This window comes from Gymnoscopelus braueri, assembly GCF_963280865.1.
Source record: "Gymnoscopelus braueri genome assembly, chromosome: 17".
NCBI lineage: Eukaryota > Metazoa > Chordata > Actinopteri > Myctophiformes > Myctophidae > Gymnoscopelus > Gymnoscopelus braueri.
Genome location: NC_137617.1, coordinates 39845975 through 39860974, shown reverse-complemented (window position 1 = coordinate 39860974; position 15000 = coordinate 39845975). Strand labels below are relative to the sequence as shown.

At 42.2% G+C, this 15000-nt stretch overlaps 1 protein-coding gene across 1 annotated transcript in view; it reads right to left on the bottom strand.

Annotated features, from left to right (window-relative positions):
• Positions 1-15000, bottom strand: part of nrxn1a (neurexin 1a) — a gene marked incomplete at its 5' end in the record, with an annotated part of 118744 nt that overhangs the window by 57086 nt on the left and 46658 nt on the right. The window contains 5 exons of the mRNA XM_080454429.1: positions 3841-4093; positions 7616-7746; positions 9686-9833; positions 12106-12330; positions 13706-13777. Coding sequence (XP_080310555.1) covers positions 3841-4093; positions 7616-7746; positions 9686-9833; positions 12106-12330; positions 13706-13777 — 829 coding nt within the window. The remainder of the gene's footprint in view (positions 1-3840; positions 4094-7615; positions 7747-9685; positions 9834-12105; positions 12331-13705; positions 13778-15000) is intronic.

Below are 15000 nucleotides of genomic sequence, written 5' to 3'. Positions count from 1 at the left end.
TACATCTCGTGTTAGATGATAGTACAATCATTGCTTCAGAGACGTCAGGCACAAAACACTATACCTCTCCTCCTCGTCTGACTGACTGCCGCTCTCTCTCTCTCTCTGTCTCTCTCTCTCTCTCTCTCTCTACCTGTCTCTCTCTCTCTCTCTCACACTCACTCTCTCCCTCCCTCCCTCCCTCTCTCTCCCTCCCTGTCCCTCTCTCTCTTTAACAGCACCGCATCGCTTCATCTGCCAATCTCTCCGTCCCGTTCGCTCTAGCACCCCCCTTTCTCCTCGCTCTCTCTCCGTTCGCTCTTTCTGTTTGAGTGACGGTTTGAGTCGCCGGTTGTGTTCCCAACACCCCCCCCCCCTTTTATTATTTTCAAATTCGACCGTTTCAATCCGTTTCCCTCTCTCTCTCTCTCTCTCTCTCTCTCTTTACCTCCACCTTGCTGTCATCCCGCGGTTCCACCCAAATGGTTCCACCCTGGCTCCACTCCCCTCTCTCTTCCAACCTCTTTCGTCACTCATATGCTGCTCTCCCTCCCTCCCTCCCTCCCTCCCCTCCCTCCCTCCCTCTCCCCAGTGCATGGTGGAAGGTACTGTAACTAAAGTCGCAAGGCGACGCATTTGTGAGCTTGTAGATCGGCTTTTTTTGGCAAAGAGATTTGGTGTAGAGTCTATAGATGGAAAAAAGGGGTACAAAGTACAGTTGTAGCTCACGTCCAGTTCTCTAAGACAGGGGTCTACAACAGGGGGTCCGGGACCCCTAGGGGGTCCTCAAAGTTACTTCAGGGGGGCTGCCAAATCTTTGTGTGATATGATTTCTTTTTTTACATTTAACTCCTTTACAATTATTTGACAGCTTTCATTACTTACTTGGCAGATTTAGATTATTAATACGAAAACATACATTAACCAAATAAGCGCTGTTTCATACTAGTCAAAACAATTTGAAAAGCTTTGACTAATTTAGAAAGATTTGAGTACTTTTTCTTTCATACTGCACGCATGTTTTGACACCAATAATTTTGTACCGTTTTACTCAAGTAAAATGTTTAATACAGGCCTTTTTACTTAACAGAGTATTTTTATATTGTGGTGCATAAAAAGCAAGTCTTTTGCACAGCTACTAAGGCAACAAGTGCGTAGGAGAAGACCAGGCGAAGGGCCCCAACATACTGAAAGAAAAACTCCTGCACATTGTCTTCAAATGCAAGAAAAAGATTGAATGGGAACACAACAACGTGTCAGTCTGTTAGACCTTCATCAGGTTATCTTAAGGACATTAAGATCTTAAGGTCCTTAAGATAACCCGATGAAGGTCTGACACAGTGGTTCTCAAACCAGTGGTCCGGGGGACCACCAGTGGTCCTTGAGGGGGTTCCAGGTGGTCCCCAGCTAAATGATGGAGAGTTGGTAATGGGTGCATTTGGTTTCACTTTACGCTCTCAAGGTTAAATTATTGTTAAACATCTGCATTAATTCATTAAAGAATTGTTATTTTGAACGTTTGCCTGTTATCTCTCCTACGGTACCAACATCGATACAGCATGGAATTTTGGACAAAAACTCATCCACCGACAACAAAATATTCTAAGTTTTGGGTCTGAGAGGCTAAATCTCATCAAATGGTGGTCCGTGGCTCAAATGCAAAATAAATAATGGACCTTGCTATGAAAAGGGTTGAAAACCACTGGTCCAACAGACCGAGACGTTGTTGTATTCCCATAAAATATTTTTCTTGCATTTGAAGACAGTGTGAAGGAGTTTTTTCTTTCAGTCATATTGTGGTATATGAAACAAATCTGAGTACATCTTCCACCTCCCTGTCATCCTTTGGCTCTCACCTCACTCTTTCTCCCCCTCTTCCCTTCCCATCGATTCCCCACCTCCTCCTCGTGGCGTATACCTCCCCCACCTCCTCTTTTCTTGTCACCGTATAGATCAGGACCCCTGTCTAGCAGTGAAACTCTTTCTCTGCTCCGCGCCCCTCCTCTCTCTCGCCATCTCTCACCGTCCCTCCTACTAGTGTCACTCAATTTGAACTCTCCCTCCCCCCTCCCTGCTTTTCATTTTTCAATCTCTCCATCCGTCCCCTTACCCTCTCTTTCCTGCACACACATTATACCTCCTGTTCTCTTGTCATTCTCACCTCCCTACTGCGTAGGGGTTCGGTCAGTGTCCTTGAGAAAGACACAAGAACCAATCTACAAGCTCAGCGCCACGTGTTGCGCCGTTGTGAGCTCGTAGGCTGGGAGGCCAAGGTGATTATGTTCAGTCATTCTCAACCTTTTCTGGATCTGTGGCGCACTTGTGTTTGTGTACATCCTGTACATACAAAGCTATTGTATGTACAAGATGTGTTCCGGCTTGGATCAATGGAACAAACATTAAGTTCCTTCGTATTTTATCGGTATCACAACAATAACTCATTTTTCAAAGCTGTGAATACAAAAACTCAGCGTAGCGATAGTTCATGTAGGCACGGAAGGCAGGATGTTTACATGCTAGCTCACTCTCCCCGGAGCCCCCCATTCATTTGTTAACAAGCTAATTCATACACACTCCCACAAGTCAGTATGTTCAACCTCACGTCATTGTTTATTGTTTATTGTTTATTGTTTATTGAATGGATCCCCATTAGCTGACGCCGAGGCAACAGCTAGTCTTCCTGGGGTCCATATAAGAGGCATACATCACGTCATTCTCATTCGCTACAAGCCAACTCACTCACGCCCTCATTCCCACAGTGCAACTCAGGCGCTTCATTTACTGTAAGCATCCCTCTGTTCACTGTTCATTCTACGCGCTTAGCTGTCAAGGCCGGTTGTACAGCTGTCAGTGTCAAAATTCCTCCAGGCCTCCTCCCTGTGGCATTTAGTTCTTATTGTTAATAGGATGATTTGTGGATTGTACTGTGGTTCTATGGATTGTGCTATGATATGTGGTAGTTTAATTATGCATTGAAGGTTCAATGTTACGTTCATGTAATAACTGTATTTCATGCTCTGCTCGGGGGGGTTTGTGATTTCAGATCTGTGTCATGCTTGCGCAGGTAATCTGTAATATCACATGAGCAGAGTCACACCGCCAAACTGAATGCATTATCATAGCAATAAATGGTAAATGGTTAATCCTGAGCTGAAGTGTCTAAATGAAATATGACTTTTTTCCCTTTACATTCAGTACATTCATGACTCTTAATTTATTTTAATTTATGTGACGGTTCCCTGTATTATGTGTAGTTGCTATATGTATTTCACCTTCATATGTTTCACTCCACTGTTTATGAGTTGTTTGCTTTGCCCTCCTAATTTGTGTGTTTCTATTTGGTTCCTAGGACTTGGGGAGCAGAGTGATGAAGGTCATCAGGCTAATTGGCGTGCACCTGGGCCCGGGTGCTCACACCCCTATAAAAAGCCTGCTCCCCGGTCCTTTGGCAGATCCCTGACTTCTGCACCTCCCTTACCTGCACTCGGTCCAACATTTGTGTTAATACATTCAACATTTGCACCCACAGACACTACACAATCCACTCATGCATACACGCTCTACATTACTGACTTTACTGATTTCCACACCTCATCTGTTTATTTGGGTTTTGATCAGTAATAAATACTATAAGTATACTTTTTACACTGCGTCTCCCTTGTTTTTGCTATGTTCCCTGGTACTACCTTGATGGGCCTGCACAATTAAGAATTTCACCCATGTTACTTGTAATATGATGCGACAATAAAGTTTGATTTTGTTTTTGTTTTTAATATACATTTTATTTTATACAAATATTGTGTTCAATATTGTGTGTAGTGTTTCGCCAATGAGTTGGGGATCACTAGTTAAGTTGCTCACCTCTCTCGCAGGAGCGTCCCAGGTAGCCCGTGCCGGAGCAGTCGCACACGTAGCGGTTCCAGCCCTCGCGGCACGTGCCGCTGTGCTGGCAGGGGTTGGACAGGCACTGCTTGGGCGCCTCGCGGGAGCACGAGGGCTTGACGCCCACCGCCCGCTGCGCCTCGGCCAGCCGCCGGATGTCCTTGCTCTGGCCGTCCACGAACAGGTCCCGCACGCAGCCCACGTAGCCGTAGTTCAACAGCGCCGTCCACACCTGAGGACAAGGGGTAGGAAAATAGCAGTTTTCAAGGGAGGGTAGATTTGTCGTCTTTGTTTGGGGTTGCTGTAGGTCAAGGGTTCCCAAACTTTTCAAGCCGCGACCCCCCAAAATAATCATATTTGAACTGGGGACCCCCCACCCTGACAGAAATGTTGTTGTACAATACAATGTAGATTGGGGTCCCAGAGAGATTCTCTGACTTACAGAGTACAGACCCGTGAAGGGTCCATTTGGACCACTAGGGTCCCCGGGCCCGGTGTTTGACAACCATTGCACTACAAGAATAAGTGAGCGCTAGCTGTGATTAGATCACAGTTCAGATTTCATGATGAATGTTTAAAGCAGGAAAACCTTCTGGGAAAGGTTTTCTGCTTCGTGTGTAGTCGGGGTAAATAATATATATCAATGTATATTTATTTATTCAGCAATATGAAAAGCATTCAGTCATAAATCAAAAATAAAAGCAGCGTACCAAAGGTGTTTGCGCAGCATGTGCACAAATAAAACGGTGAAACACCCCATTCGACACCATTAAAAGGAAGAATGTGATTTTCATTGCTCCTTTATTGTTTTGTAGAATTCGTGGTGTGACTGTGCAAACATCAAAATGACACAGAGAATGTCTGATAACTTCCAGACGGCGAGCAATTCTGATAACAGTGTGAAACTATTTCCGCCTCATCAAGTGGTTTTTCACAGACACACAAACCCGTTGCCAGCAAATGTGTGTGGGCTGTCACTTAATGCAGCCAGAGTTAGTAATGTATACTTGATATGAGCACTTAAAACATTGTCAATAACAGAGTCTAATGGTGCGCAGCCTCCCCGTCCAATCTTGAGTTATCAAGTTATGAAGTGCTACCACCTTTGTGCTTAACCTTATGTAACGTATGTCTTACCTCAGCTGGATTAAGTGTATACTGTATGTAGATATCTTAGATTTTTGCCTATCCTCAACATCATTCTCTTTGATGTTTAATTTCTTTTTGAAAACCTGTGAAAGTTGATTCTGATTCAGCAGTACGTTACTACTCCATTTGGAAACAACGTCACTCAAATCATGATGCCCGTTTAGGAGCCTTGCTGGTCCCCAGACCCGAAATTGAAAACCAGTGCCTTAGATCCTTCAAATAATGTTTACTTGGTCTATGAACATGCTGTGTAGAACAGGGTAGGTGTGTGCTGTATGTTCACTCAAAAGTAAATCAATCACAGCTCATGTCTCTACATGCGTGAAAGTGCAAACTTCTGAAGAAGGGTGTGAAAGTTGGATCCTACTTAAAAATCAATGCACGTAAAAATACTTTCTTTGGCAAATCTCCCAGTTACACCATTGAACATACAGTAGTTCTTGTCCTTTGGTGTTTGTTGAAGTATTTATAAAGATTGCTGTTAGAGTTAAACTATGTATTTTGTGGACAACATTGATATAAAATGTCTAACTCTGCCATCTATTTTAGTGTGCCATCTTCGCGTAACTCAAGTTTGCCTACCAATCTTATGATTTTATTAAGTTCGAGGTTGGACAAAACTAATCCTAGTATCAGGTCTCTCCTGTCCTCTAGAGACTGCATGTGTTTTGAGCCGTACAGAGCGCAGGCCCTCCGAGGTCACTGATTATCTCTGGAGGAATACAATAACAGCTCATTGGAGTTAACTTGACCATCTATGACAAAGCAACAACACCTCCAGCGACGCCGGTCAGAGCCGAGGTCAACGTGTTGTTTGAGACATTTGGACGTTGTTTGTCCAAGATAAACTGTCACACCATCAGCTTGCCATCTTCTCTCTCAACCTACGAACGACGCTCCTCATGGCCAGATGCCATCGTCAGAGCTGATAACAACTTAATTTGTGTATAACTGTTGTGATCATTGACTGTTTAGTCAGAGAGATATTTTTGCTGTACGGTGCCTCGTGTATTGATTCTTTCTCTTAATACAATGTCAACCTTTTAATTTGAGAACCGGCCTGTGTCTGTCTTTGATTTTGTCTCATCCTTTTTACACTGGGTTTTCAGCTGTTTTAACTACAAATAGTTTTAATTAACATAGAGCAGGATTTACGAACCTTATCTCTGCTCTATTAATTGCTATTTCCATTTGGCCAAAAGAGGCATAGACAAAAAAAGTGAAACATTGGGAACAACGTCACTCAAATCACAATACTATGTTCAGTGGCTGATTGCATGCATGTCCTAGTGCGTTGAATAAGGTCTATGCATCTTTTGGCCAAACAGAAATAGCAATCTTTATACACACTTCAACAAACACCAAAGGACATCGAAGGACTACTGGTTGGTGTAACTGGGAGATTTTCCAAATAAAATATTTTTACGTGCATTGATTTTCAAGTAGGATCCAACTTTCACATCCTTCTTCAGAAGTTTCACTTTCATGCATGTAGAGACATGAGCTGTGATTGATTTACTTTTGAGGGAACATACAGTACACAGATACCCTGTTCTACACAGCATGTTCATAGACCAAGTAAAACATTATTTTAAGGCACTGGTTTTCAATTTCGGGGCTGGGGACCAGCAGGGCTCCTAAACGGACCCTAGTGCTGACCTGCTCGAAGTGCCTACAATGACAAAAATGCGGTGAAGCAGCATTCTGCTTAAACGGGCCGACGGCGTGGAATAAACTCCCATTACACCTAAGACAGGCAGCCTCTGTGGATAGCTTTAAAGCACAGCTCAAGACCTATTTCTTAACTCTTGCTTTTAGTTGATTTTTAAATCTCTGTGTTTTTATTCATGTCCTCACTGTTTTTGCATGATTCACTGCCTTTTTTGCTATGTTTATAATCGTTTGTACTTTTTCCGTAAAGCACTTGTGCTTTATTCTTGCTCTGTAAAGCACTTTGAGCTGCATTTCATGTCATGAAAGGTGCTATACAAATAAAGTTTATTATCATATTACAGGTCTGTAATTTTGAGGGTGCACAAATGGAACCACATTGACCATAAGGGTCAATATAGTTCTCTTTGTACACTGAGTTTAATTAACACTGATGACTTTTACAGTGTAGATTGGGGTCCCAGAGACGACCCGAGGGTGCGTCGTGCCCGGCGTCGAGTCGGCCGGAGAGGCAATACGCCCATATATAGGCATATAGAGATCCAGTTGGCAGGAACTGCCGAGCCGACCGATATGCCCATATATGGGACCGACCGACTTCAAACTCCCTAGGGTTTTACAACCAAAAATAGTAATTGAAAAATGTGTGGGTGTTTTGTTCTCACCAAATGCTGCTAAGTGCCGGCCGCAGGGATGCAGAATGAGTGTTTATCATGACCAAAATCAATATTATTTTCATTTAAAAAAAGTCCTTAAATTGTAACTTTAGAAATGTGCAGATACCCTGTATAGACTCATACAGTATGTTGGTTTGTTTACTGTTGAAAGAGAAAACAATGTTGCACATTAAGCTAATCATCAGGGGACCCCCCAAAATAATTCTGGGACCCCCAGTTTGGGAACCACTGGAGTAGATTGATGATCACACACACACCTCTGTAGGGAAGATGAGTCCAGCTCGGTCCTCAGGCAGTCCTCCAAGGTACAGGGTATCGTCCAGGTCCAGGATCTCACTGTCTCCAGGAGCCGTGTAGGCTGTACGCACGCTGTTCACCGAGATGGTTCCTAGTACACACGACGCACACACACGCGCACACGCACACGCACACACACACACACACACACACACACACACACACACACACACCATCAGTACCTAAGACCTGAGGTCGATTCTACAAATGCCCTCTAAATCAGTAGTTCTCACACTTTCAACATTTTTCTAAAATGTTCAAAAATAGCAGATTTTACAAGCTCGCAGCGCTTGTAGTGAGCTTGTAGATCTGATATTTTTGAATATCCAACGCAAAAATCTAAAATGACACTTTGATGATACTTTCCCGGTTGTTGGTGGTGGTGTTAACTTAGAAGCACTGAGATTTTTAAGCTCATATTGGGATATTGTATATTGGTTGTTATAAAATAGCTGAAGTATGAACGATAAAGCACACTTTTTGCACACTCAAAGCTGTGCAAAAATCTGATTTTTCTATTTTTTATAATAAGTTTTTGGTCATAGACCTTCAGGCATGAAGAAATTAGGGAATGTGACAGTATTATGAAGGTTCAGGGTGTCATCACTTGATTGACCAATGTATCACACCTGTGATAAACATGTCAGTGACAAACCTCAAGCGAGTTGTAGTCCTACAATTAAGTGTACTAAAAAAAAAACAGACAGGAAACACCAAAAAGAAGATTATTTACAATAATATATATATATATACAAACAGAAAACAAAACATATATATTGATGAAATGCAACACAATGCAGAAATCAGAAAATAAAATAGCTGAAGTATAACATACAGTAGGGTAAGGTAAATATATGTTTTGGAATAATAATCTAAATCTACAAAGTAACAAGTAACTAAAGTTTTAAGTAATTGTTGCGGACTATAAAGTACAATATTTGCCTCTGAGATGTAGTGGAGTAGAAATTTGAAATATCAAAACATGCAGTGTTTACCTCAACATTATAAACAAGTATACAATACTTGAGTAAATGTATAGGCTACTTAGTTACTTTCCACCACTGGTCTCAACTTTCAACACCCACATCATTATGTGTCATCATAACAACACTGACAATAACACTGCTAGCGTCAGCATGATAACCTTCATCACAAGCACTAACAATACAACAACAATCATCCTCATCATTGTCGTCATCAGCATCATCATCACCAGTAGCGTCATCGCTGCCTTGGTGAGTGATTACTCATCACCTGCGTTGCCATGTCCGCTTATTATAAGCGACTTTGGGCTTGATTTTCTGTAAAGTTGCTTGTAAATATTGCTAGTTGCGGGTTGTGTTTTTTTTTACTTGTTTCTAAAGTGTAGTTGCTTATTTGGGCTTGTTTCCTAAATTTCCCAGCCTGGGTTTGACTATCAATTTTTGTTGCTGTTGGGTGGAAACCTTTTACCTCCATATTTTCAACATTGTATGTTTTTTTTCGTAAATTGATGTCCCACTTCGTCACACTGCAGTGTCAAAAGCAGCAAAAATAACCGATCTACAAGCTCACGATGGGTTGTGAGCTTGTAGATGGGCTATTTTACCTGTGTTCAAATGCAGTGAACCCCAACCTGGGGTCCGAAGCATTCGCTGGGGGTCTGCAATGACCCATCTGACCACCTAACAAGGCCGGGTGGGTGGGCCGCGTGTATTTTCAGAGCATGCATATTTTAATTAACAGTCAATTGATTGTGTTCCAGCTTGGATCAATGGAACTAAGGTTTAAGTTATTCTCTTAACTGGTTTCACTATGAAAACACGTTTTTCAAGGCTTTCAAGGAAAAAAACCATGACATTTAAAAATTAAAAATAAATCGTAGCGTTTTTGTCAATTATTTGGGGGCCCACTTGCAATACCCTCTTGGTCCACCAGTGGGCCCCAGCCCACAAGGTTGAGAACAGCTGCCGTACATAATTCCCCTCCGTCTGGTTTATGGCCCAGGATTATAGAATGAAGGTTGGGTGGGGCGGTGGGCGAGTGTATACCTGAGCGTCCGTCCCTCTGGAAGTCCACGTGGTACCACTCTCCGTCGTTGACTTTGCGGTCCATGGCCCTGGTCTTGGTGGTGCCCGAGCCCATGTCCAGCAACAGGTACAGGTGGCCGTCCAGCATCTCGATGGCGAAGAAATCCACCTGCAGGACAAAGCGACGCGAAACACAAACAAGGCTGTCAATTTAGTGATATCACTAAGGTTAAAAAGCTGTATGGGAAAGGACTCGTTTCAATAGCCTCGCATAGCCAGACTATATCACTGCGAGGATATGAGTCTGGTGCTTCTATGAGGACGTTTTTTACAGGAAAATACTTCATTAACCACCACAACTGATTGGTGGAGCTCGCATCCCCCCCCCCCCCGCCCCCGATCGCAAATCACCACGGAAATCACTACCAGTCAACTACAATATTTTACAACACTATCAACAATATTAAAACTATAATAACGATTCAAGTTAAAAAGAAGCATGCCAAACGATCGTTTTGGCTGGACATGTGCAATGTCTCATGGTAGAAGTCGTTCCTTCGTTCTTAAAACATACGACGTTACACAGTCTAATACCTTTGCCTTTTTTTGCAAATATTTTTATTACACAGAATCAAACTGTTTAACGGTCATGATTCACAAGGAGCCTGGTTGGCTTGGCTTAAAACTCTTAAATTTAAAGATCTTTCAGAAATCTCTGTGGAAAAATAAAAATGCCCTTTTGTCTGTGGAACCAAAGCCTGTGAAAAAGAATGCCCGCCGCTATTATGCTTTATAAAGACTTGATTGAATAGCAGTTGGACCCAACCATCAATTAGCTGAGATGTAACAGGTTCCATTTATATTACCCATGATGTTTTTTTGTGCTAATTCACTCTAGCACATTGAAATAGTGTGAGTGTATTAATGGATTTATCAACGACTCAATGACAAACGGAAGTAGACCCCCCCTCTGCAGTTTAAATACAGCCTGTTTGAATAGGCTGTATGCCCGCTAAAATCCAATTAACGTCCGTTATCAAAGCGTAACAAGTGATGCTATTACTAGGCTCTCTGATTCCGTTCTTTTTGGACACGACCAAAGCTGTCACTTTCACTTTCTATTTTTGAGGCATTTACTGAGATGGTTGAATTGGCCCTCCTTTGTTTTGCTGTTAATCTGGATTATACCGTCCAACAAGACTTACACTTATCCAAACAACAGCCTAATTCACTGGCTTTTGCATCTCTTAATAGCTAGACGCCTAATCCTTTTACGATGGACACAAGAATTAGCACCATCACAAACTCAGTGGATTAGGGATCTTATGTAGTTTCCCCACCTAAAAAAATAAAGTATAAAGAAGTACTCAGATTCTTTTACTCAAGTAAAAGTAGCAATACGACAACGTAGAAATACTCTGTTACAAGTAAAAGGCCTGTATTTAATTTACTTGAGTAAAATACAAAGGTATTGGCATCAAAATGTACACAACGTTTTAGAAAATAGCCAATCTACAAGCTCACAACGATGACTGATGTCACAGGCTTAGTCACATGATGTCCAAGAACCACGTTGAAGCAAAGCCATTTCTATGTGGATCCCGAGATCCACATAATGTCCTATTTTATACTTATTTATATACAAAATCCATAAATAAATCTATTATGTAAAAGTAGCTGCATACTACACTAGAACAACCGACGTCAGTTTGATTTGGCTGGGCTCCCCGAACCAAAAAACAAAACCAAAAACAGCGGATAGACAAATGTCATTTCATACTGCCACCGTTGGTGGAGACTCGCTCAAGCAGTGTGTGGGCTACACTATAGCCAAAGGCACTGCTGGAAGTGCAGATGGTTAAATTAATACCTGGATATCGTAATTTGTGGTTTTCCCTTTCTAGCGATAGGTTGTGTTTATGAATGGTCACGAGATAAGAGATTTCAGAGGTGTTTGTACCTCCTGGAAGTTGGCTTGTGTCTCCTCCAAACTACAGCTGCCTTTCAAATGCAAGTGCTGACAGAATCAACTCAATCAGATTAGCCGAATTAGTTCAGGTAGTTACAACCAGGGTTGCCAGATCTGCTTATTAAAATTTCTCCGCAAGATTTTATTTGAAAATAGCCGATCTACAAGCTCACAACGTGTCGCATCGCGACGCGTTGTGAGCTTGTAGATCTGCTATTTTCAAATAGCTGATGTATATGTTAAAGTGCTCATGTGGCCCATAGTCGCTTCCTTTGGGCTGGTTATCCTAGACCTGGTTGCTTGTTTCTCTCACAGAATCTGGCAACACTGGTTACAACATCTCAGAGGCACCGAACACCCGACAAAAGTTCTGATCCCGCCCGTCGGAAACCTCTGAATGACGCCATAACTAATAAACGTCCACGGTTCGGCTGTAGTATAATGCATTGGGCGTAAGAAATGCTACTGCTACCTTGATGGCGGGCGGCGTGCGGGGGTCCTTGCGCGCCTGCTGCCGGGGTTTGCCGTGGCTGAACAGCATGAGCCCGTTGGGCTCGGTGGTCCGGAAGTCGAAGGAGATGGAGCCGGCCTTCTTCGCCGTCCATTTGCTCAGCGCCACGAAGGATTCCGGGGTGTCAAAGGTCACGGGGTCCAGGGTGGCCACGCTCTCACACTTGAAGGCCACCACACCGCTCACCTGGGGGGGGGGGGTGCAGGAAACATGCCTTTGAGGAATCTACATATAGCTTCTTATAATACCTAAATAGCCACAACGGTTAATTTGGTTCCATTTGCACGCTCTTGAGGATTTTACAGTGTTTACAGTGATTTTACACGTTATAGACACATTCTCTCCAACTATTGCTACGATAGGATGAAAGATGTGAAAATAAGGGTGCAAATAAGGGTGTTATTGGTAATATTTGAATTCAACTGTGCTGGCGTGCTGGTGTGGGGAGCTGTCCGGTGCTGAAATCAGACCCTCTGCTCTGAACAAGCTCACTGCTCGATTGGAGCACAGATTTAGAATGGATGTTATACTGTACGTTTCTTATTGTGCAGATTTTAGTTTTTTTGTCTTACAGTATGTCTTGTCTATGTGCTTTACTAGTATGATTTCGAGTTTGAAATAGCTATTTGTAATGGGCATAAACACTATGGGTGCGTTCGGAAATTGCGCACCGGAGCGCACTCGCCTATTAGTTTGTATTTGGCCAGTGCGCTCAGTGCTGTATTTCCGAACGCACCCTATGTGTATTGCTTTGTGAATATTGTGATGATTCAACTCCATATTTGGGCAAGACTGACTGACTGACGTCATACTGATGACGTCATGATGTCTTTCACAAACCGCACACTGCAGACTCTGTCTTTTTTATTTGAATATGTTGAAAACAACACCAGTAGAACTGCATAAAACCGCATAAAATTGGTCTATCCTATGAATGTCATGATGAAAAATCATTCCTAATGCAATGAAGATCTTATCTGGGACTGCCTTCCATAGCGTGTTGCTCTCACCTGTGGACTGACTGAAATTCAATAGCTATTGGATATCTCTAAAAACACGTATAAATACTGTTATATGTGAACAGCTATAGTTCTTCTGTACTGTATACTGTTCTGTCTAAATAATGCTTGCCTTAAGAGTAATAATAATCCTATTTACTATTTCCTTAAGAAAGCCGAGTTCAAGGGGCTCTGGTTAAGATAAAAATAATAATAATGAACACTACCCAAACCCTAATAAAAATAAAATAAAATAAAATAAAATAAAAAAAAATAAAATAAAATAAAATAAAATAAAATAAAATAAAATAAAATAAAATAAAATAAAATAAAATAAAATAAAATAAAATAAAATAAAATAAAATAAAATAAAATAAAATAAAATAAAATAAAATAAAATAAAATAAAATAAAATAAAATAAAATAAAATAAAATAAAATAAAATAAAATAAAATAAAATAAAATAAAATAAAATAAAATAAAATAAAATACTGTCACTGGATAAGAGGCTGCTGTCCACTCAGAATTGTGTATGCTGAACAAAGCCACATTATATCTGGTACCTTCATCTTGGGGTCTCCCTGCTTCGCCAGTCGTGACAGCTCCAACCGCACGTCGTTGTTCTTGTACACCACCTTCAAGAGGGCCGAGAGAGAGAGAGAAGAATGACTCATGAATTCATCTCTTTTGTCAGTAAAGATTACCCTTTCCTTCACGTTCCGGACAATGGAAGTCTTCCCTTCCTCCTTGGTCCCTGTTCAAAAGCCCCTCGCAAGCGAGTGACTATTGTGTCGCGCTGCTTCCGACCACAATATTGCTTTCGGGCCGGACGTTTCTCTTTGTTCCCCTGTCTGTTTCACTAAATAGACGCCTCATTTTGCAGAATACGTGGCGCTCACAGCGGCAGTAAAAAAGACTGGTTCGGGCAGAGGAAAAGAAGAATCCCTTTGATTGCCCTTTTCAAACAGTACAATGGAAGGAAGAGAATAATGTGGGAGACGCCACTTCAGACGCAAACCAGATATCCCATTGCTCCTTTAAGCTTGGGACAGTTATTTATTTAGGTTCAAGTGATCTGGCATTTTGTTGGAGAAGCAACTAAGAGCAACTGCCCACTTAACCCGGTCTCTTCTTAACAAAAACACTTGTCCCTGTCATTTGGCTGATTGCTCTTTATGCCAGTGGCTCTCAAAGAGGGGGCCTGGGGACCCCGGGGGTCCTTAAGGTTTGAGAACCAACTGCTTTATGCAATCATTCTGTGTGTGTGTGTGTGTGTATGTGCACGTGCGTGCGTGCCCCGGCTTTATTGCTCTCGAGAACTGTAGCTGTAACCTGTGCACCACTCAGCCCCACACACACACACACACACACACACACACACACACACACACACACACACACACACACACACACACACACACACACACACACACACACACACACACACACACACACACACACACACACACACACACACACACACACGCAAAAACATCATGCCAAATAACCACCATTTACTTCAACTTTTCCCCCCCGTGTTTTCGTCTCTAAGGTCAGGCTCGAGTGTCTGCATAAAATTATGCACCTAAGCGTGTTAAATTGTTGTTAATATGTTGTGAGTATGTGTGTGTGTGCGTATGTGTGTGTCTGAGAGTGTGTCTGTGTGTTGGCGTGCCTTTGCCGAATGCATTTATTTTATTCCCCCCCCTCTTACGGTCCGTGATCGCTCGGGCGCGTGATTCACTGCATACATCTTAATTTCGCTCACATGGATTATCATATTATCGTATTAAACATGCAAATGTGCCGGCGGAGGGCAGAAACCTCGCATATCCATATTTCAACTTTTCACATTTTC